The 24755-nt window shown below is 33.1% G+C and overlaps 1 protein-coding gene across 2 annotated transcripts in view; it reads left to right on the forward strand.

The window, feature by feature from the left end:
* The window catches only part of Fbxl17 (F-box and leucine rich repeat protein 17), a 481585-nt gene that overhangs the window by 25486 nt on the left and 431344 nt on the right, over nt 1–24755 (forward strand). Inside the window, exon 4 of one of the 2 annotated variants that reach the window (XM_020175035.2) lies at nt 5213–5344. The exons of the other annotated variant lie outside the window; for it this stretch is intronic. Within the exon in view, the coding sequence (XP_020030624.2) occupies nt 5213–5344 (132 nt within the window). The remainder of the gene's footprint in view (nt 1–5212; nt 5345–24755) is intronic. 2 annotated transcript variants of the gene reach the window in all.

The raw sequence follows: 24755 nt of genomic DNA on the forward strand, positions 1-24755 counted from the left end.
CAGGTGCTGTACCACTTGAGCTGTGCAATCAGCCCATTTTTGTCTTGGGTATGTTTTTTTCAGTACTGGGAGTTGAACTCAGGGCCTACACCTTGAGTCTCTCCATCAGCCCTTATTTGTGTTGGGTGTTTCTGAGATAGGGTCTCTCGAACTGTTTGCCTGGGCTGGCTTCAAACCTCAATCCTCCTGATCTCTGCCTCCTGACTAGCTAGAATTACATGTGTGAACCACCAGCACCCAGCTATGTGTTGGGTATTTTTGTGATAGAGTTCAAAAGCTATTTGCCTGGGTTAACTTTGAGCTGCAGTCCTCCTGAATCTGCCTTCTGAGTAGCTAGGATTACAGGTGTCCATTACCGATACCTGGCTTCAAATACACTTAAAAATTTTTTTTTAAATTGGCAGTACTGGGATTTGAACTCATGGCTTCTCACTTGCTAGACAGGCAGTCTGCTATTTGAGTTACACCTCTAGCTCTTTTGACTCTGTTATTTTGGAGATAGGATCTCACTTTTTGCCCAGACTGGCCTGGACCAACATCTTCCTATTTTACCTTCCCACTGCAGTTGAAATGATAGGCATATGCCATGATTTTTTCCATTGAGGTGAGAATCTTCTGAACTTTCTTTTTTTTTTTTTTGCCCAGGCTAGAATTGTGATCCTCTTCATCTCAGCCTCCCTTGTAGCTTGGAATGAAAGGTATGCATCACTGTGCCCAGCTATTGGTTGAGATAAGGTTTCTTGATCTCTTTGCTTTGGCTGGTCTTGATTCAAGATCCTCTTGATCTCAACCTCCCAAGTAGCTAGGATTACAGGTGTGAGTCAGCCATACCTGTCCCCTTCCCCCTTTTTTGTTGTTGTTTGTGTTGGGGATCAAACCTAGGGCCTCATGCGTGCTAAGAAAGTGCTCTATCATTAAGCTATGTAGATCTCTATCTCCAAATCACCTTTCGAATAACACCATACTGCCTTACAGGTAGTGCACATACCTTATAATAACAAAATATTTCTAATTCTTCCCTCCTATACTTTGTATCATTGCTGTCATTGACTTTAATTATACATAAGTGTACATACATACACAAGCTTACTACGTTATTACTGTTATTTGAAGCAAATTGTTACTGTTAGCTCAGTTAAGAATGACAAAAAATAGCTGGGTACCAGTGGCTCACACCTGTAATCCTAGCTACTATGGAAGCAGAGATCAGGAGGATTGCAGTTTGAAGACAGCCCAGGCAAATAGTTCAAGAGACCCTATCTTGAAAAAAACCCATCAGAAAAAAGGGTGGTAGGCCCTGAGTTCAAACCCCAGTACTGCAAAAAAAAAAAAAGAATGACAAAATATAAGTTTTCATTTTACCTTCATTCTTTCTCCAAGATTCAAGTTTCTGACCTATATAATTTTCCATATTTCTGGAAGACCTTATCATTTCTTATAAGATATGTCTACTGGTAACAAATTCCCTTAAGTTTTGTTCAATGAAATCTTTATCATACAATTACCAAAGATACCCTTATAAGGCATGGTTGATACTTTCTGAATGTTTTTCTGTGGATTGTGGAGAGATAATTACAGGGTTGAGAGGTTTGAAGAATATAAATAAAATTGGGAAATACATTGTTATAGATACAGTGCCTAGATAGCCTGCAACTTAGGATATTTAGATGACATAATGGTAACACAGATGGACTTTTTGTCAGTGATGTTGTCTACAATAGAATATCAGTGACCTTGGTGAGATTGAGATTTATACTCAGTGAGTAATAATAGTGTGTCTCCTGAGGTGGTCTTCTCTAATAGCTGGACGTTCATGTGGTGATAATGCTTACAGTGGTAATCCACATCTTTGCATGGTTAACCGTGTGACCTTGGCCACTATGGGAAGTCATTTTCTTATAGACAGGCCATCAAAACCACTTGTCAGTGTCAGCATAGCATGTAATCAGCTTAAATCTCTTTTCCCTCTCTGTAGCAGTGTGATTTACATGTTTTAATGAAAGGGTCTACCAACTTGCCTCACACAGTGATGTCCAAGACTCCACCAAAACCTCAATCACTCCTTGTATTATGGATTCTATTGTTTCTCAGTGTTCCTTGGTAGTGCACTAAATGTTGAGCTCTCAGGGGATCTGCCTTTACTGCCCAGGATCTGATCAAACTGAGAAATAAGACAAAGAAATAGTGATACAAGAAAAAAAAAATCAACTTTGTTACTCAGAAATTCTAAGGTACAGAATGTTGCTTACTACTAGAGCCAAGTGGACTTCTGAACTTGACTCTGTACTTTGTACAGTGACTTATTTAGTCATTGGCTAAGACAGACCAGCAGAGTGGCCCAGTTAGAGAAGTAAAGACTGCTTGTTCCCTGTGGGCAATTTGTTTCTAAGAGGAAGAACTATAGACATGAGATGAACATGTCTCCTTTATTAAATATAAACTAATCAGTGGAGAAGAGACTAGGAATTAAACTAATCTGACTTCCTCCAGAAGGAGGAATTATTTCCCCCTTCCATGTTTGTCCATATTTTTATAATTAGTCTTTAGCTGGATAGCTGATTTCTTTCCACAGAGTGTGAGGATTTAGCTCACTAAAATGAGTATTCTGAATTCACATTTTATAATGACGTACCTGCCTTTTTTTCTCCATAGCATTTCATTTTCATTGAGATTAGTGTTTTTCCCCCTCTAGTTTCATGTTCTTAACACTAGTGCAGCTAAAAGATGTCCCTAGTTCTTCGTGTATCTGTATGTTGATAATCAAATCTACCTTTTTAAAGCGAATTTGGCTGAGATAGTCTCAAGGCTTATGGTCCTCTTGCCTTCAGCATTATCCTTAGGGTTTTCTTTATCTTGATGTTGGGTTAGATTTATTGCCCAGATACCATGTTTTTTGTTTTTTTTTCTTGTTGTGCTCTCATGTTTTGTAGCGCACAGATTCTAACTTGATATCAAGTACATGGGAGATAAATCTTTTGAGAACTTGCATGTGTTAACATATCTCTAATTTCACTTTCACACTGAATTCATAGTTTTGAGTATAGATTTTTAGTATTAAGAAGTTTGATGCATTTTTAAATCCAAATCATTGTGAAATCTGTTTTTCTCTGGATGTCTGAAGAGTCTTCCTTCTAGCTAGAGATCTGAAATCTTAGGATGATTTGCATGGTCATAGATCTGTTTTCATCATTCATGCTAGACATATGGATGAACTGTTTAAGTGTGGAAGTCATATCCTTTCATCCTGGAAAATTTAATAGCATTTTTCTTTAAATCCCTCCATTTTGAGTATTATAAACTTTAACATAATCTCCATATTTTTCAGCAGTGTACCTCTATTCTCATCTGTGTAGTATATACAGTTCAAAAACCCTATATTTTACTCCCCCAGAAAACTCCAGTGTTTTGCTATTGTGGAATGGGGGAAAGGTCAGGCTGTACAGTAATGGGGAATGTGATCTGAGGGTTTAGCTAGAAATTAACCAGACTTTTGAAGAATCCTGGGATATTGTTCTGTTCAGTCTCACCCTCATTGTCAGATATGTGTGAGCCTGTTGAAAATCCTATAATGTACTTAACTTTTCTGCTTTGTCTAATACTGGCCTTGGATTCTGCTTTCTCAGGCCTAGTTATGTGCCACCATGCATTTGTTCTACAAATACGTAGAGCATGATGGGTAATAATGAGGAAAGATGATGCATCTAAATATCTGCAAGAACAGTGACATGTGAAACTATCCTTGATTTCCTTAGCTACAGACTCTCCAGTGCAGCCGAATTTCTGTGGTGTTTTGCTTATATTAAGTGAAAGAAAGGCTAGTGTTTAGTTAGAGGATAATATGAAAATGAATATTATTAGTATTACTAATCATTATTAGAGTATTATTTTTTCCTTACCTGCTCTTCTGGAAACCCTGAATTCTATAAATGGACTCAGAACTCCTGAATTAACTAGATGGTAGTGTTTTATGAGGTTACAGTTATGTTTTCCTGTATTTGTTCATTTTAAAGAGGCATCTTGGTCAAGGGGCATAGCTCAGTGGTAGAGCACTTGCCTAGTATGCACAAGGCCTTGGGTTTAGTCTCCAGCACTGAAAAAAAATCATAAAGAGGATTCTACATGTATAACCCTGGTCAGCATTTTCATTCATTGAACAAATATTTATTAAGTATCAAGTAAGTATGAAACACGGGACACAAGAGATACATTATTTAACAAAACAGGCAAAACTCAGTCTTAAGGTGTTGACATTTCTAAAGGAATATGTGATTGATTACAGTAATCCTAGAGTATATTAACATAGTTTTATGTATATCACCATCCCTAGAAAAATAACTGAACTTGCAGATCCTTCTAATATTATCACCTTACTTGAAATAGAACTTGCAAAGTTTTTTTTATTATAAAAATGTTTATTTGAAAAATTAAAGAGTGATAGGCAGAAGGGGAAGCTTCTCATCTAGTCATTAATCAAAAATGACAAGTGTTAACACCTTAGTTTACATTTTAGTCTTTTTCTCATATATGCATACTCATTTAAATATACATTTCTTTATAAAATTTGATGATACTGTAAAAGCTTAAACATTTTGCATATATTCTAAATTGTCAGATGTTTATTTTGATTCTAATGGCTATATAATAAATAATTTTATGAAGACACCATAATTTATACCTTTTAGGGTATTCCTTCCCCCCCACTGTTAAGACTCAAGGGAGCTAGGCACTGGTGGCTCACGCCTGTAATCCTAGCTACTCAGGAAGCAGAGATCAGGAGGATCATGGTTTGAAGACAGCCCGGGGAATAGTTTGAGAGATCCTATCTTGAAAACACCCAACACAAAAAGGGCTGCTGGAGTGGCTCAAGGTGTAGGCCCTGAGTTCAAATGCCAGTATTGCAAAAGAAAAAAAAAAAACTCAAGGGAAATAAAGATGTGAATTTGCACTGTTGAGGAATCTTTCCACTTTGAAGGACATGTAGTATGAGGTATTTGCAGGAGGGAGGTGGGTTAGAATGTGAAAAGGTTTACATAATACTGTGTTAAGTTGTAGATTGCTTGCATTCTATCTTATTTTAAAATAATTTATAATTTTGTATAGTTGTAATTTTTAACTCTGATGTGGTTATTTTCAAATATTACATGAAAATCCCAGTAGAAATATGTTGCCTTTGCTCTTCTCTGAGTATTCAGCCAAATCTCTTTGTTTACAGCTGGGCTCAAAATGCAGAGAGCTCAAAGATATTCATTTTGGCCAATGTTACAAGATCTCAGATGAAGGCATGATCGTCATAGCTAAGGGCTGTCTGAAATTACAAAGAATATACATGCAGGAAAACAAATTAGTGAGTACTTGTTTTCATCTTCATGCTGTTCGTTTTGTTTCTAACATTTGAATTTTTTCAACTTTGTTTATAAATTTTCTTCTGCATTTTCTTGTGGTGGTTGAGAGGGAAATACTACTTAATGAAAGGCAAAAATCTTCTTAAAACTGGTATTATAAATTGGTCATATGATTGAGTAGATGTTTGTGAGTGGTGCTAGCTTGTTAAACATTTCTCATTAGCATGTGCTAATTTTTTTCTAAATTCTGATTGTGAACTAACAGGTAAATTGGATAATATAAAACTCGCTTGCCAGTTTTATCTGTGGTTGAAATTTCTTCTGCTTTCTCTAGGAATTCTAATATTTAAGATTTTTTAATGCCAAGAGAAGTGTATACTTGTGAAATAGACCATTTTATTTAGTATGGAAAAAAGTGGAATTCAGTAAATTGGGTCAGATAAGCTTGATAATTGCATAGATTTTATATTTTAAGCACATATGTAATGCATACACATTACATGTATTTGATCTATTTAAGACTATTCAATTTTGTCTTATTGGAATATAATTTTAAAAATAGATAATTTATTGGCTTTTAATATATTCACAGAGTTTTCCAGTCATCACCAATACCTAATTCTAATTCTAATTCAAGAACATTTTCATTATTCCCCCCAAAGAAACTCTGTGCCTAGTAGCTGTCACTTTCCCTTTCTCCCTTACTCTAGTGCCTTACAGCTGCTAATCTACTTTTTGTTTCTATGAGTTTGCCTGTCCTTGACATTTCCTATAAAAGGAATAACACAGTTTTGATCTTTTGTGTCTGGCTTTTGCATATTTTCAAGGTTCATCCATTTTTAGCCTGTATCAGACCTTCATTCCTTTTTATGGCTAAATAATATTCCAAACCATTTAATTTTGACTTATATCATGCAGATTAATAGAAAAAGCTGTCACTAGGGAGATACTAGTAGGACTTATTAATACTGAAAAATACTATAATTGAAAATGTTAGCAGTCTCCTCAGAAATACATAGCATATTTATAAAGATGACTTGTTTTTTAAATTGCTTCTCAAAAATACAGAATTTTTGGTTTTGAGTTGGTTTATAAAATTTGATAACTATTTATATCTCATATATAAACTCAAGTTTTGAAACTTTTTAAAGTATCAACTTTTAATGAGATCATAGTATCTGAAAAGATTTTAGAACAGTTGTAACACTATGAATTAAAAATAAATGCTTTTATTACCACAGACTGTTTTCCCCTGATAATACATAGTAGAAAAACTTTACATAATCCTCAAATTGCTCAGTACAAATTCTGATTTGTAAGAAATACTGAAAACCTAGTAATTTTTACTATATCACAACTAAATTTGTTAAGCTATGGTTTCTACTTCATATACAACATAAACTAAAGGTTGGCAATCCCAACTTAAAATTTTTCTATTCCTTAAGTATTAGAGATGTTTGTTGATTTTTGACTAATTTGTTTTCTTTCTGTGTAAATACAAGGTAAATAACATTTTTGTTGGCTTATAAGAAAAGTTTAGCTAAGTTTTCCCAAAGAAAGCAACTGTTTATGTTTAAAGGATGCTCTTTATTTTCACATTAGTTTTTCCTTAATTCTGTGGTACATTAAAAAAAATCATATTCTTAAATTGTAAGGAAATCAGTTCTAGATTTGGTTTTATTTCTTAAACATTTTTATTTCATTTGGAATTTGAAGTAATTTGGCTGAATCTTAAAGGTCAAAGTCAATAAAATTCTTCCTGTTTAAATTCTCAGAAAGAGAAATTTAGAATAAATTGAACTCTGTTGGAGTTCATAGGAACTTTTCTCTATATTTAAAAAAATTTTATGAAACAAATAGAAATGCTTAAGTTACTTACAACTACAAGTTCAAGTAGTTTGGCTGTTGTCATTTTGACAAGTATTACTGATCATTTAACAAATATTTATATTAGCTATTAATAGAGGTTCTTAGAACACTGTGTCAGAAAGGATACCAATAGAGTTATGTTTTGAAAAATATTCATAAGTAGCCAAATTTTTTTACTAACACTTAATAAATTGAATCTTCTCAAAAAGAATATTGGAGCTTCATTGCATAGTTGAAAAGGAATCATAGCATAGTGTTTTTTTTTTAAATGTGTAAACTTTGTAGACTCCAAATAGCAGGTTGATGGGTTTTTATACATTGGCAGTATTTGAGTGCACATTTTTCATATTATATTTCAGCCTTTAGATGGCAGCATTGTCTTTGTGTATTTCAGTGGCATAGCTTTTGTGTCCTTGATATAACTATAAAGAAACAATGCTTGCACAGTTTCTGCTGATGTTACCATTCACTTTTAGCTTTTGTCAATTAGGTAATCTTAATGGGGAAATTTCTTTTTTAAGTCACTTAATATATTAGTTGCATGTAGAATGCTCCAGGATGAACTTCATTTTATATGAAGTAGAACGATATTTGTACATTTTTATTTGTGGCTGGCGCTTCTTTAAAGTAGATAAACTTTAGAATTAACAGAAGGGTTCCTGTGTTTATTAGAAGGACAAGTTTATCATGTGGAAAAATGAGGGCAATAGTGTAACATTTTCAGCCTCTAATGAGTGGGCTGCATGCTTAGCTCAAGTGAATTATGGTGAAGCGAAGAATTGAAGACTTAGAATTTTCTCAAAAAGAGTGAGTTTCTGTTTCCTTTCCTGAGTGAGACAAGTGCCATACACCTCCATGGATCCATTTGTATTTTCTGTAAAACTTGTGTAGACTCTAGAAATAGATTTGAGGAATTCAACTATAGTAAGAGGCTAACATATCTAACATATTGTACCCATCTGCCTCTCTTCTTCTAGTGATTGTCTTTGTGTTATTTCTGTGCAGTTCTTGCCACAAAGCTGTTTTTAAGTCATATTTACTTAGGGCCTTGTCTTAGTCTGTTTTCTGCTGCTATAACAGAATACCTGTGACTGGTTAATTTGTAACGAACAGAGATTTATCTGAGTTATGATCTGGAGGCTGGGAGCATGATTCCATCTGGTCAGGACTTAGTGCTTATGCCTTCCTGTGGCAGAAGGTGGAAGTGCAAGAGAAGGAAGGAGGGAAGGAGGGGGAGGAGAGGGGAGAGAAAGAGAGGAGACAGTGTGTTGGGAGGAGGGGAGACAGAGACAGATATACACATAACAGGGACAAAATACCCTTCAAAGGCATGGCGCTAAGATACGTACATTTTCAGTTTTTTTTTTTTTTTTTACTAGTGTCAAATAGCTCTCTGTTAGTAATTAAATAATGAATCATGGTTTAGAGTTCTTTTTTTTTTTTTTTGGTGGGATTGGGGTTTGAACTCAGAGCTTTGCACTTGAAAAGCTGGAGCTGAAGGTGTATTTTTCTGATAGATTATCATCTCTTTTGAGGTCAGGGAGTATCTAATCATCCTTTTATCCATCACCTTTCTATTTTATGTTAGCATAAACTAGACATTCATAGACGTTGAGTTGGTGACATGTGGGTTACCATTGAATTGAACAAATTATTTCTTCAACTATTTTATGAACATACCTTAAAAAAGAAGATACATTTGAGCGTACAAATAAAGGCCTAAAAATAGTTTAAGATGCAGAGTCAATAGTTTTTTCACTTTTTAAAAAAATAAATTTCTCTAATTTAGTTACTATATTAATGATGCCATTGTTGGTTATCACATTTACTGAGCCAGAATCATTAATGTACTAAGGGAGTATTTGGGAGGACAATTATTTTTTAATAGCATCCAGTTCTGATCAACTAGAATATAATTTCTATCCTTCTTGTTAGAATTAGGTTGACTTGTATATTCTTTTTCATTATTACCATATAATAGTTTTAGGGAGTACATTGTGGCATTTACATAAGTGCTTACAATATATCTTAATTAGATTCACTATGTCCATCTTTCTCCTTTATCCCTCTTCCTGCTTCTTAGAACTTGACTTGTATATTCTCATCATTGATCAAATTGGTTTTATTTTGTTGAAGTATATGAAAGATCCAATGTAATTAAAAATAGAATTTGTTTGTCAGACAGTAATTCCAATATAAGGATACATTTTTACTCATTATAATTTCTTTGCAGAAAATTATAAAATAATCTACCTTTATATTTCCCCATAAGCATAAATATTCTTTAAGTATTTTAATATTTTTTCTGCTGGATCATCAGTGATTCCTTTTATTTCAATGCTCCATATTCATTCATGTGTAGAAAGTATGTCAACCACTAGTCATCATCCTTTACCATTCCTTTTCCACTAGTGCCCTCCCCTTAACGAGACCTGTTTAGCATTCCTGTGCTTCATTCATTGTTAAAGTGTCTATTCATTGTTCAGTGGAGATTTTGCCCTGGTAATTTACCTGTAAATATACTGTGCTTAAATAAGTTTAACCTCCACTGCTCTTTCTCCCCATTTTCCCCATACTCTGTATTATTTAACAGTTTTCAGTGTGTTTCCTGTGTCTTGTTCCTACACAGATGTGATGTATTGTAATATTAGTCACTCTCTGTCATTCTTTTCTTCTCTGCCTTCTCCCTTAGTCTCCTCTAACAGTCCCACTTTTGGAAACATGTTCTGTATATATTTATATGTATATGTGATAATGCTTGTATTTGTGTTGAATCTATCTCCCAAATATGAGTAAAAACATGTGAACTTTGTCTTTCTGAAGCTGGCTAATTTCACTTAAGATGATGTTCTCTAGTTCCATCCATTTACATGCAAATGAAAAAATTTCATTTTTCTTTATGGCTGAACAAAATTCCATTGTATATAAAAACAGTAAGTTCTTTTCAGGATCTTACCCTATTGTTCTCTTTTTAATGTATTGATATCTTTCTCCTAAGACTAATTTTGTATTTATCAGCTAATTTGATAGAAAAATAAATGAATTTGTTTTATCACTTAAAAGGCATAGAAACAACAAAGAATGAATGTGTGCATATGTGTTTGTGACTGTGTGTAAAAGTTTTTCCTATGTGTGCCAGTGTTGTGTGGAGGCCAGGCAGTGATTTGGATAGTATCCAAATAACTTTTCTTCAGAATGCATTAATTTTTTTTTTACCCTGCAGATTTTCCTGCTTAATTATATTTGTTTAGCAATAATAAAATTAGTTCACAAACTCTAGGGACTCATCAACTGGTGGTAGGAGGCACCCAAATGCAAACAGGATCTCATCCCAATGTGGATAATCCAGAATTTATTATGGTAAAAAAAGGAGACTTCAAATACTACTTATATGTTCTTTTTCTTAAAATAATTCAGGATTTAAATTTATAGTTGGCAGGTTATTCCTTGTGTTTATTCTATAGTTTAAGTCTTACTTTTATATATAATTTTTATTTACTTTTAGGATTGCATATTTTAAAATACCAGGCAGAGATTTGAGCAAATCAAATTATAGCTAATATATAAATGTGAAAGCAATGTCTCCAGCTTTGTGTTCAAGTGCTGATAACAGGAGATACTGGGTTGACATGAAGAATTCAATCTTTAGGCTTAGCAAATAGAAATTTCATAAGGCTAGATGCTAGTGGTACGGTGGGAGTACATTAAGCCTGTCATTTATGACTACATGCTCCTTAACTACCTTTCTAGCTTGGCAGTCAACATTTGAGAGATATTTGGATCTAGGGAGAAGTTTTGGCTAATGCTTTTTTTTTTTTAATCCATGGTAATTAGGTGCTAGGATTTTAGGTTATTCAAGACTTAGTTTTGGGGGCGGGGTGGGGCACCGGGGAGAGATGGCCCAAACAATGTATATACATATGAATAAATGTATAAACAATTTTACAAAAAGTCTTAGTCCCATTTATTATTTTAGTGATTAGGCTTAAGGGAAGAAGAAATGGAGAATTAGCCTTCCTTCTTCCTTCCCTTCTTTCCCCTTCCCTTCCTTCCCCTCCTTCCCTCTTCCTCCCTCCACCTCCCCTCCCATTCCCTTCCTTTTACTTCTTTCTGTTCTCTTTCCTTCCTTCCTTCCCTCTCTCCCTGTCTCCCTCTCTTTTGCTCTCTAATTTGATGTTCTGAATCTAGTTTACAAAGTATAGTATAGTTGAATCTGACTTTCAGATAATAGATTCACTTTTTTTCCGCATTTTATTGTAGTTGTAAAAAAGATGTATTATTGTGAAAGTTTTATGCCACCTGAGCTTTTTCCAGGAGATGCTCTCTTCAGCCAAAATGTCCACCCACTTTTAGATATGAAAGGTGTGTTCACATCTAAACGTGTAGTAAGTGCTTTTCTTAATAATGCTTCACATTTTGGTTACTCACATTATGTAGATTGTCTTCCTTGAAATTCTTGTTAAAAGTTGAACATAAAGTTACTTGATGGTCAGTAGAAGGATCAGTAGTCACCAGATGTTGTGTGAATTCTTTTCTCTTGATTGTGCCTTCTGGCCTTCTGATTTTAGTAGCTGAGAAGTTTAAGGCCATATGAATTCTGTAGTATTTTGATATTTGCTTTTTTCCTCCTTAGCCCTCATCCTGTTGTGTCTATGTTGCAGAAGAGATCCATATAAATATTTTTTGTAAGGGAGGCCAAATTCCATTAGATTTGGTTTCTAAAGTATGATAGTAGAATTAGTCTGATTACTTTAGGAGGGTTTGAGGATAGAAAACTTGTAATATCTGTTACCAGATTTTCATTGGCTGATTTTGATCATTAAATCCACGTATTTATCATTTACTCTAATAAGATATATAAATGAATATATTGAGGATCTGTAATCCAAAGAAAAGCATTTATAAATCAGAGTCCTCCTAACTGAACTATAGTTGGGTGATTATTCTTTCATCTTATTTTCCTTTTACTGAGTATCTTTAAGAATGTAGAGGAAAGCATATATTTATATTCATTAGTGTTTAACACCCATGTGAATGCCTAGAGATTATAAAAATTTTTGTGTCATCTTTTGCTGGCTTTTCATTTTGACTCCCTGAGAGCATGGTTATGTTGTGATTTGTAGATTCTGAGAGGATCATCAAGATATATTTCTATGTCTTTTTACTAGGTTAATATTTACTTTAAATACTTTAAGATAGTTTTCTATTTGATATTTCATACATTTTAAGTTTTTGTAGCACAGAATTTTATACACACATGTATCTGCTTTTTCCATTAATATACTAATAGGTCTTTTTTAGTAACTGAAAGCAATGGTTACATCTGGTATAATATAGTATGCATTCTATAAATTACAACTGTTTGAGGTTTATTAGTGAATAACTTAACAGAAAACAGTATGAAAGATAAACATACATTGTATAGCCCACCAGATTCACTTATAAATTAAGATGTTTGAAAAGGTTGACTTTTTATTTTTTTTATATACATAGCCCAGTAGTGTACTTTCTGAAACACTTATTTTCATCACTTTAGAAAAATTTAGTGGCTCACTTTAAAGATTTCTCCATTCATTAGCTTCCATGTTGACTTTCTGTACTTGTTCATTTAGCCTTCATTTCCTTTTATAATCTAGCTTTCTTTTCAGTATGTATTCATCACATTCAAACTCAGCTAAATATAATTTTTTCAAAAGTTCTTTGAGAATTCTATTTTATTATGTTTCTATATTCTATCAGCTTACTTTATTTGATTAGTTATTACTGGTTCATTGGTAATTTGTTACAGATTTGAGTTTCAGTTTAGTTGTATCTCCCACTGTACTTCCTTAAAAATGGGGATGAGGTTGTCTTTTTAAAAAGCTTATATGCTATAGATGTTCTTCAGTGTTTTCACTGAATTTTGACAAAATGTTAGGACTTCTTTAAAAAGATTTTTTCTTTATAAAAATTTAAAGTTTCCTAAGAAAGGACTGTTGATGATGATGACGACTGCTATATACTTAGGTTGTTTTGGTTTAGCTCTGGGAAATTTTGTTTTGAGACAAAGGAGAAAGCTAGAATTTCTTTTAAGATCATATATTATTAACTTTAAATGTGGTTACTACACTTTAATGTGTACATAAAAGTGTACCTTTTAGAATATAAAATTGTATTTTTATTGACCACTGAGTTAGTAAAATATGGTTCATTTTATAGTGGAGCCAAGTGATTCTTTTTTTATTTATAGTAACCCTTTATTATTTTCTTTAATAAATTGGATCTGCTTTAAGGTACAGTGGGAAACTAGGGTTCTTTTTTATTGTTGTAGGTGGGGTACATTGTGGCATTTACAAAAGTTCTCACAATAAATATATCAAATATATCATTCTTGAATTCAACCTCTCCACCATTCCCCTTTATGCCCTCCTCTCCCCATTCCTGGGATAGTTTCAATAGGTATCATTTTTCTCAAGTGATCCTTTATATCAGAAAAAGGACAGTGATAGTTTAAAGAAGTAAAATCTAAGTAAATCTGTGCATTTCAAGAATTAAGTAGTTTAATAGCACAAATGCCTTGAACTAACCATGGCAGTTATTTTATAGCAGAGCATAGTGTCTTAATATCTTGTTCCTTATAAGTTCTTCCAAAAAGCAAGTTAAGATTATCTTGTATTACATGAAAATGTCTGTAAACGAGCTTGTATGGTTTTCTGGGTCAAACAATATTTCCAATGTGAAATCTATTTCATTGTTACTTTAACTGCTTTTAGTCCTATTTATTAAGTAATGCAGTTTGTTCTTTTTTATTTTGTAACATTTTGTGATTTTTTTTGTACAATACTGTATTTGCATGATAGAACACTTCTCAGCTGATGGAATGAATGAATAAAATGCATACATTTACTTTTAAAAAAGGATTAAGTGGTTCTTAGAAAATTGTTTCTTAAAAGTGAACGTTGAAATTTAAATTACTTATTATATATTTTCATTTCTTGGCTTACATTCCATTGAGGATATTTGGTTTTCATTATTTCCACCAATGTATTTTCGTCTGTCTGCTTTCAGATAACCCTAACAAAAATCTCTGTGGACTGCTAAGTTACACTTAAGCTACCTCATTCTGGAAAAGATGAAATTTAATTATTGGTTAAGTTTGTTTTAGAAGATCTTGCTTTGTTATTGCAATTAGAAAGATGTACATCAAAGAAAATATCTGATACTTATCTTTATTGCTTGGTACCCAAAAATGTACAAGATGACCAATATTAAAGTTAACTAAGAACATTATCATTGCATGCCTTCAAGGTAATATGTCATACAGAGCTTACACTGATTTTAATACTTTATATAAAATTTTTAGTGTTACTTTTTATCATTTTTATTATTATCATTTTCTCCTTTAATATGTTCTAACAGTTTAGTTAAATCAAGAATTGGGGAAAGAATGCCCCAAAGAAGCGTAAGCAGATATTTTGTGTAGAGTTATAGAGTTTGGTTCCTCATTTTTTTAGGGGATAAATTTTGGATAAGTTGAGTGAAAAAAAAAAGCAACTGTACTGTTTACCCTTGGGTTAAGTTATATCTTTTTCCAGTTTGAAGTAATAATCATTTTTTCTAGTATATTCATTTGGCTTTCCAGTATATTTTATGTGGTATTGTTTTATAAAGTTAGCCCAAGTGTATAGGAATCATCTTTTTCATATATTAAGATATATTTAAAACAATCATATTCTTCTAAAGTACTTTCTAGTGTACTTTATATTACAATGTTTTTAGGTTACAGAGTCAAGTATGGTTTTTTTTTTTAAAGGATATAATTATGTCAATTGCTGCTCAGTATACGAAGAGGAAGTATTTTATACCTACTATTCCTTAGTGGTAAATCACTTTCAGTTTAGTATGTGCATTTGCTTACTGTCACAGGTTATATTTTAGATGTGGGTACTTTCCCTTTTTCTATAAAAGTATATCTTTCTCCAGCTGTTATAGAATCAGCTTGTAATCCGGTTATTAGAATCAGTTTTTAGAATCAACTTGTAATCACTTTAATGTTTATCCTCCACCTCTGAACTTTGACATTTGTACATGTCTAAGGTTAATTATTCATTTCTAAGCATTACAATACTACATTTACATTAAATATGCATTTTTTTAACTACTTATGCACTTCCTTCCATGTCTGCTTTTTAAGGAAAGCCCTATTTCTTAAAAAAAAAAAAAGGTCTTTTAACCTTGAAAGTGATTTTAGAAGACTCTTAAACCTGCTTCCTGCAAATCCCTTTATTGTATCTGATAATGAACTGCCCATCTCTGTGTGTGTGTGTGTGTGTGTGTGTGTTTGGGGGGGATGGTATTGATATTCAAGAACTCATAGAGTGTTTTAATGATAGTTCAAAATTGTGAGTAAAAATGATACCAGAATGATGTTTAACTGAGTTTTCTAATTTCTAACATTTAAAAATGATTGTTATTAATGACTTAAAAAACTTACTTACACTCATCACATTATTTAAACAAGACCACTGGAATTTATTTTCAGTACTGACTTATTCTCATTCCAAATTAGTATGAGAATCAGAACTTTAACAATTGAAGTGATTGTCTCTTGTAAACACATGCATTGTTTTAGGGATCTTTCCATTTTTAGGCCGTGAATAACAGTAGCTGCTAAGTACCAGTCCTCATAAAACTTCTGTGGTTTCATTTACTTTTAACATGCTTTTCCACAGCTGGTCCTTACAATCTCACACAAATGGTTTGAAACTTTTTCAGTGAAGCTGTAGAATTGAATTACAATACATTGTATCCTTTATTTTCTCCTGGAAAAGAATTTTAACAAACTTTCTATTGCACTTGTTGAATATGTATTTTATAGTAACCACCATGAAGTTTGAGCATTTAAGAAGATGAAGAAGCAAAGATGAAAGATACACATTCAAGAAGGCTTGGTTTCACAGTTGGTGCATAATCCCTTCTGCTGTCATTGGTACCCTAACCCTGTACCTACCAGAACAAAAGAAACTGAATTGAAAATTGTGGGAGCTGAGGAACATTCTGTTGGCAGCACATCGCATGGCCCATAGGCGTTGTCAGGTCTCAGTTTGATGCCCTTTATTCTTTCTGACAGATGTGAGGTAGGGTCTATGAGGGGGAAGTCATTACTAGAGAGAGGGCAGTGTCAGATCAAAAGTACCCAGCGATCAAACAAGGTAAAGGGCTGTGGAAAACAGTCTCTCTTTCTGGCCTCAACACCTGCCTGATCACTGAAGGGAATAGTCCTTATGTGTTAGGGCAAGTTGATTTTCTTTGATGTACAGTGAATTAGAAGTCAGAATAGAAGCTTAACTGGAGTACAGAAGATTTTTACTTCCTAGTTCTTGGGCAATTTGAGTGTTTAAATTTTTTACTTCAATTACATACAAGTTATAGAAGTCATTCTCTGTTGAATAGAATATTAAAGCTTATCCATATCGACTTTGTTATCATTATATGTTTATTGATAATACTAATAAGCAAAAAAAAATTTTATCACAGTACAGGTAGGCTTTAGAAGTCACCAAACTCTTCATTTCTCAAGTATCTAGTTGTAATTTTAGTCAGATCATCTCTGTAATTATAATGGTGGATGTGAAGTGTATACTACTGAGCTCAGCAAATAGTAGGTCCTCTCAGTAAAATTTTGAAAGTCACCTCTCTAAGTAATTTCAAATACATTTGAATTAACTCTTAGTTCCTAAGTACTTAATATATATATTATTATTTACAACAAATTCTAATCAAGTCAGTTGAATGAAAATTTAAAGAGACAATCTCATTGGAGTTTTACATGTATGGTTCAACTTTGTCCCTGCCCTTTCATCTTTAGATGTATGTGACTGAAGTCTAGAGGAAGAATGATATTTTTATTAGAAGGATGTTATTTCAGTTGCTTGCTATTACATAAATTGACAGTTGAGGCATATTTCATAAAGATTTCGGTTATGTTTTCCTTTACGTTTATAAAGCAAAGATTTGACTTCACTGCCTCAACTTCTAACATTTTAAACACTGTTGCATTTCATTCAGGTTCATTAATGGCTAATGGTCATTTTGTAGAAGTAAGGATTTGTTTAAAATTACTTTCTTGGCCTTTTTTTTGGTGGACTGGGGTTTGAACGCAGGACTTTGAACTTGTAAAGCAGGCCCTCTATTGCTTTTCCTTGGCCTTTTAAAAGTGATGATTAACCTAGCAATTTATCTATGTGTTCATTTTTCATGAAGTTCCTGTTTGTTTTTGATATTTTTTGGATACTTTAAATCTTCCCTTATACATTTAGAAATATATATTTGTATATATATACATATATATTATGTTTTATTGTTTTCACATTAAATTAGACTGTTAGCTATAAATATGTTTCATACTTGGGAAATTTCAGAATTATATATTGAACTTACAAATATTGATATTTCTGGTTTGACTTTTAAATGAAATTTGCTTTTAAATTATTGCCTTAGTATGTTTTGCCTAGGCTCTCATTTTAAATGTGGTTTAGCTTAGAAGTTATTATATTGTGAGTTAGATGTGTTCAAATTTTTTATTTTATTTGGAATAAAATATGATGTAAATTAAAGTTCTATATTTTTGAAGCTTTTTGGAGTTAAAAAATTTAATATACATTCATTATATAATCTAACTATAATTAGACTCTTTTCTCTCTTTGTTGTTTGCAATTTTTTAAAACATGTTTGCTCTGAACTGCCTCAGAAGGATTATAAAACTGAAAGCAGTATAATAATATTCTCATTTTGAGAGAAGAATGATTTCAGATTTGGATTTTGATTAAATTCCTCAAGTTTTCCATTTAATCTTAATATTTGTAAAAATAGGATTGAAGTTTGCTGACATTTTAATGTTAGTATTAAGAAGAAACATTTGTGAAAGTTATTTTTTTCAAAATGAACTTAGCAACACAGAATTTTTCTAGTCATCATTGGTTCATGATGTACTATTATAATTGGTTCAGGCATGGTCTTATTTTATTACAAAAGTTAAGTTAAGGCTAGTGGAATGGCTCAAGTGAAAAGAATGCCTGCCTAGCAAGTATGAGGCCCTGAGTTCAAACCCCAAGGCTGCCAAAAAAAAAAAAAAAGTTAATTCATTGAAAAGTTATCTAGTATTTATTCAAGAACCTTGCTGGAAGAGTGATTCAAGTGTAGTGCAACTGCAAGCAATCACAAGGCCCTGAATTTCAACTCCAGTACCACCACCACCACTACCACCAACAGCAACCACAAAAGAACCTTTTATCTAAACCACAATTAGAGTATTATCAATAACTTTCAACTGCATTTGCATTCCTTCCTTCTTTCATCTTTGTCTCACAGATGATAACAGCTGTTTAAGAGGATATAATTTAGTAGATTAAGGGAAGTATGTTCTGCATTTAAACGATACTGTTCAAATTTAATTCTTTTCATATTCCCTGCTGTATTCTTATATTAATTATTTCAGATCTTTGAAGTTGAATACATATTAGCTGTATGTTGGTCTCCTGTGTTTTGCATGTTCCATTTGTAAATCATTTTTCAGATAGGGAGAGTGAGGTTTTTTTCTTGTTCTTTTTGATTTTCTGTAATTGTAGTACTTCCTGTGACTTAATGTACAAACTAGATAAGTTGTACTCTTCTAGGTGGTAAGTGTAGTTGGTCAGTAATAGCTAAGCAAATAGTAGATTAGTATGGCGGTAAGTGAACTTTAAACTTACCAAATGACTTCTGTGTCTTATCAGTTTGTAGTGTCATCAATAGTTGAAGAAATCCAACCACTGTAATTTTTCATTAAAACAAAATGATTATCCTAATTTTCCCTGATTGATAGAAGTACTGTTTATTTAATAACAGTTTTTCAGGGGAAAAAAAGAAAAAATATATTTAATATATGTTTATTTAAAAACTTGCCCCAATTTCAGAATCACAAATTTTTAGAAAAATTAGTATTTTTTTTCCATTTTAGTTAACTAAGTTGGTCAGTAACTCAGTATTGGTCTAATACACACTTTTGGTGAAATCAAGCCAAAGAAAACACAGCATTGTGCTGAATTATCACATTTTGGTCAACAACTGACCACACACACTTTAGTGGTCCCATAAGATTATCTTGCCTAGTGATGCTGTAGTCTTGCACTGTGTATTTGTTAGGAAGCATCAGAGTGTACTTATACCAACTTAGGTGATACAGGTCAGTAACTTGACATGGCCTTTTGATATAATCAAGAAGTGTGGTCAGATATATGAGGCTGCTGCCTGTTTCATAATAAACTTTTTATTTATAAGTAGGAGTAAATTCTAAATTCTAAAGTAACTGTAAAAAGTATAATATGGTAAATAAACTGGTAACATAATCATTTATTATCAAGTACTATTTATGTGTTATGTACTGCAGAGTATTGTATTGCTATACCCTGCCCCCCTTTTTTTTAAGTGGTAGTGGGGTTTGAACTAAGAGCTTTGTACTTGCCAGGCAGGTGATCTACCACTTGAGTCACACCCCCAGCCCTTCTTGCTGTAGGGGTTTTTCAAATAAGGTTTCACCATTTATGTCAGGGTGAACTGGATCACAAACCTACAATTAATACTTTCCACCTAGCTGCAATGACAGGCATGCACCACTGTGCTAGCTTTTATTGACTGAGATGGGGTCTCCCAGGCTTTTTGCCTGGGTTGCGATCTTCCTGATTTCCTCCTGCTGAGTAGGTAGGATAATAAGTGTGAGCTACTGTACCCGGCCTGGTATGTACTGTGCTTTTATAGAACTGGCAGTGCAGTAGGTCTGTTTACACCAACATACTGATGAGCATGTGAGTACTGTGTTGTATTACTACATTATGATTACCAGTGTCATTAGTGATAGGAATTTTTTAGCTCCATTATATTCTTAGGAACTCAGTGTTGCATATAACACCTGTCATTGATCAAAAATGTCATTATGCAGCACAGCCTGTATTTGCTTTGACTCCAGAAGAGATTTTCTTCAGTTTCCATTTTTTTAGCATACTTGTTAAAAATGTAAAATAAATAAATGTAAATGTTCATATCTTGCCTTCATACTTTTCCTAACCCTTTGAAAAACGAACAATTCTTTCTTTTTTTGTGAGACTTGGGTTTCAACTCAGGGCTTCACATTTGCAAAGCAAGCAAATATGAAGGTGCTTGAGCCCACACCTCTAGTCCATTTGGCTCTGGTTATTTTGGAGATGGGGGTCTCTGAACTATTTGCCTGGGCTGGCCTAGAAATGCAGTCCTCCCAATCTCAGCCTCCCAAATAGCTAGGATTACAGGCATGAGCCACTGGTGCCCAGCTAGTGGTAGTAACTGTAATTAAAAATAGGTCTCAGAATGGTGAGTGGTTTGTCATTATTGAGTGAGCTAATTGACAAAATTTTAGAGATTAAATTAGTACATCTTAATTTTGATTACAACAGAATTTTTTCTTTCGAACAAGTTACATTCTTCTACATCAATTACATGTAGAAGAATGTGGGATCTAGAGCAAAATTTCAAAAATAATAGCAATATTCAACAACAATAATAAATTGATCAGTTTTCATTTTTAGTAGATTTTCAATCTAGAGAGCTCATATGGCATATATATGTGTGTGCATTTGTATATATAAAATCATAAAGTGGGTGAAAGGATTTCAGATTAATATGCTGTGAATTTAAAAGGGGTAAATTTTTTTTGATTCCTTTATTAAGATGGACTATGCTTCTTTGTTTAGTGAAGTCTTCTAAAAGATCCATGTTGAAAGCTGATTAATTAGTGTTTTCTAAGCTACATTTTGGTGAGATTGCTTGAATGGTTAATACAGTTGGCATAGTGTTTAGGGCTATAGTTGAGGAACTTGACATAGTTCATTGCATTGAGGTTTATTCCAAGTGTTTAAATGTGAGACATACCTGAAGGTGCAAAATAATAATCCCTTGCCTACTTTTTATTTTATTTTATTTTATTTTTTGGTTGGACTGGTGTTTGAACTCAGGGCTTCACAATTGCAAAGCAGGAGCTCTACTGCTTGAGCCACGGCTCCCTCTTCTTGCCTACTTTTTAAACAGTGCCAAATAGTTTTATAAAGATAAGATTCAGTTCCTTGGTTTTTCTCAATGTAGACCAATCATTTGGAATAATTTAATGGAGAAGAATCTATCACATGGCTTACAGTGTTCTTTGATTTATGATATTTGGGGTGAGGGAAAACAGTGGTAGAAAATTAGTGAGTGGTGTGAAGAAACTATATTGAAGTAAATGATGCTGTATAGGCTACACGATCCTGTAAAACATATTATCGTTTGTTGGATCAGTTAATTTTCTAAGCTCAGTCTCCTACCATTCACTCATTCACTTAGCATGTATTGAGTACTAAACACATATGAAGCATTGTGATTTCAGGTTCTTTTTCCATAGGTATCATGCTAGCCTACTTACTTTATAGTAACTTTCAATTTATAGGAGTAATTTCTTTCTTTCTTGTATTCAATTAAATACTGCTGTTTGTCTTAGCATTAGGAAAAGCTAAACTTCTAAGCTGTTGTTTCTCTTTACTATATTAATACTGTGAATTTTATAAAAGAGATTCAGCTTTCTTTTTCCTCTTTGATTTGACATTTTAGAAACCAAATAACAAATAGTAATCTATTTAGGGTAAAGCATTCAAGGCTTCCATCTTTATTATAGAATTACTTAAAATTTTTTTCCCCTTTGTCCTAATTTTCATTTCTATTTGTTTTTTTCCTATAGGGTGTATTTCCAAAATAAACTGTCATAATTCCTTTGTGGAAAGAGACAACATATACCTAAATACAAACAGAAGTACTTATGTAAGCACTTTTAACTTTAAGGATAGGTATGTACACACACACACACACACACACACACACTTTTTTTGGCAGTGGTAGGGTTTGAACTTAGGGTCTCATACTTGCTAGGCAGGCACTTTACTGCTTGAGCCACTTCACCAGCCCTGCACCTTTAACTTATAATGTCTTTGCATAGGCATTTGTAGTAATATGGAAAGTGCTTTGGAGCTTAAATTTGGAAGACCTGAGAGTAGGTAATAACCCCCGTTCTTTACTACAGTAGCTTTTGGCAGGTGCCTCTGAAGTAGTTTTCTCATTTGTAGTATGAGAGCAAAATTATTACCTTAAAATTAAGTTCTATTTGTAAAGGTAGTAATCACATATTAATTGATTTGCATATTTTTTCCTTTAGTCAATTACCTGCCAAGCTGTTGAGAAATATTGAAGGCATCTGTAATTAAAATACACACACACACAAGATATTTTACAATATATTGAGAAATATAAGAAGGAGGCCTAGCATATGCAGGTTATAAAATTCTCATAGTATAGAAAAGTAGAAAATAAAAAGTGAAAGCTTCCTACTAATCCCTGTGGTGATTATTTTTAGAAAACTTTCAGTGCACATGCCAACATGCATGTATCCATCTCTGTCTAAAAATCATAGTACATATTTTCTTGCATATTACGTCATTATTGATGGATACTTTGGCTCTCCTTCTCTCATAATATTGGCCCCAAATTTCAGTGGTTTTCTATAAGTTGAGTATGTTTTCTTTGTGCCCTTTTAATGTTATCTTATTGATAATTTTGATAAAACCAAGAAATCTGCCTCTACATACTACCTTCATCCCATTTCTAGGTTTTTTTTTTTCTTTTCTTTTGCATTCCTGAGTAAACTGAAGTTTTCTATGGACCATCAAGAGATTTAATACCTGGAGGCAGATATAGGAGCAAACAGTTAGACTAAAGATGCTTCAAAAAATGCTTGATATTCTATATTCAACATTATCATTAAAGGACATATTTTTATTGTGAGAAGTCACTAATGCTTTTAGTTGAACCAGGCCTCACAAAGGCACACACAGACCTCTTGGTGCTTACTGTCATCATGAAGTTGTGAGAAGATAGTTCTTGTGTCAGACAAGTATAGATTCTAATTTCATTGATACCATTTTAGAAATTAATTCCTTCTTAAGTATTTAATTAAGCTTCTCAAAACTTTAATTTTCTTATGTATAGATTGGAGATGATATCATTTATTTTGGGTGTTCATATTTAATGAACTCAGCAAATATATATACATTCTCAACAAGGCATTTTGGTTATTCACAAATGATAGCTTCTCTCTTGTTAACTTCTCCACTCCTATTTCTCTTCTCTTAATGTCCAAAGGAAACCTACAATTATTGCCAGAGCTTTGTTCATAGTGAATGTCATTCTTACTGAGAACTTGGCAAGGGGGGGGATGATTGTGATTTGCTGTATGTATTTGATAGGGTCCAGTGAGCCTTTCAACTTGGGAGGAACTTATTAAAGAGTCATCTTTAATTTGTAGTGTTTGCTTATTATCTGCCTTGTTCATTTTTGTGTCCTCTGCCTTTAAGAGTATAATGTATATGGTAGTTGCTTAAAGTAATTTTTTTTGATTGGTCTTACTATGTTGTTGAGGCCAGTGTGGAATTCTTGGGCTCAAGCAATCTTCCTACTTTCCCTGGGTACCTGGTACTTCAGGCATGTGCCATTTTGCCTGGCTATGAAAGTAATTTTTGAATGTGTTTTTTCTATTTTATAGATACAGAAATTTTAGCCATTATTTATGTACAGTTTGCTTTCATCCTCTGTATTCTGTCCATCATTATAATACTTTGTTTCTCCTAGTTAATGCCTTGCTTTTCTATATCTACTGCTGATTCTTCAGTCCTGATTCTTTTATTTTTATGTCTGAATTGTAATATCTTATGTTTGTTAGATGTACCACTTCTACCCTTAGGTTTACTTATACCCCAGTTTCAGACAAATCAAGTATTTCTCTCAATAATACTACTTTCCTGCTTATGAAAATTAATTATGTTCTTTTTCCTGATTAAAGCCTTTTTGAGATCCTATAAGGTAGGGCTCTGCCATGTTAATATTTCTCTTTGTGTTTTTCTAATATTCTACATTTCCACCTTTGTTCTTTCTTCTCGTTCCTGGAATCCCTTTTTCTCCTGCTGAAATAAACTCCACTTTTTTTTCCGGCCTTCCACTTCTTTTTTTTTTTTTTTGTGGGACTGAGTTTGAACTAACTCAGGGCTTCACACTTACAAAGCAAATGCTCACAAAGCTGGTGCTCTACTGCTTAAGTCACACCTCCAGTCCATTTTGCTCCAGTTATTTTGGACATAGAGTCTCACAAACTGTTTCCTTGGACTGGCCTCAAGCTGTGCTCCTCCTGATCTCAGCCTTCTAAGTAGGTGGGATTACACGCATGAGATGCCCAGCTATTATTATTAAGATCAAGTGTTTGCCTAACTCACCTTGCTGAGTAATTCATGAGTAATCTATTTTTGGACCCTTTCAATTGCTTCTTCTCAGAGGTAAGAGTTTTTGCATAGTACTTCTTTGGTACAGTTGTGACTACAAAGACTCTATTTGATGGAAATGTAGTACCTTCATAAGTTTTTCACCTCTTAAGTTTAAACAATTTCAATTGTACATATTTATGTAAAACAAAAATTTTGCCAT

The sequence above is a fragment of the Castor canadensis genome, chromosome 6, assembly GCF_047511655.1.
Source record: "Castor canadensis chromosome 6, mCasCan1.hap1v2, whole genome shotgun sequence".
In the NCBI taxonomy this organism is placed as follows: domain Eukaryota; kingdom Metazoa; phylum Chordata; class Mammalia; order Rodentia; family Castoridae; genus Castor; species Castor canadensis.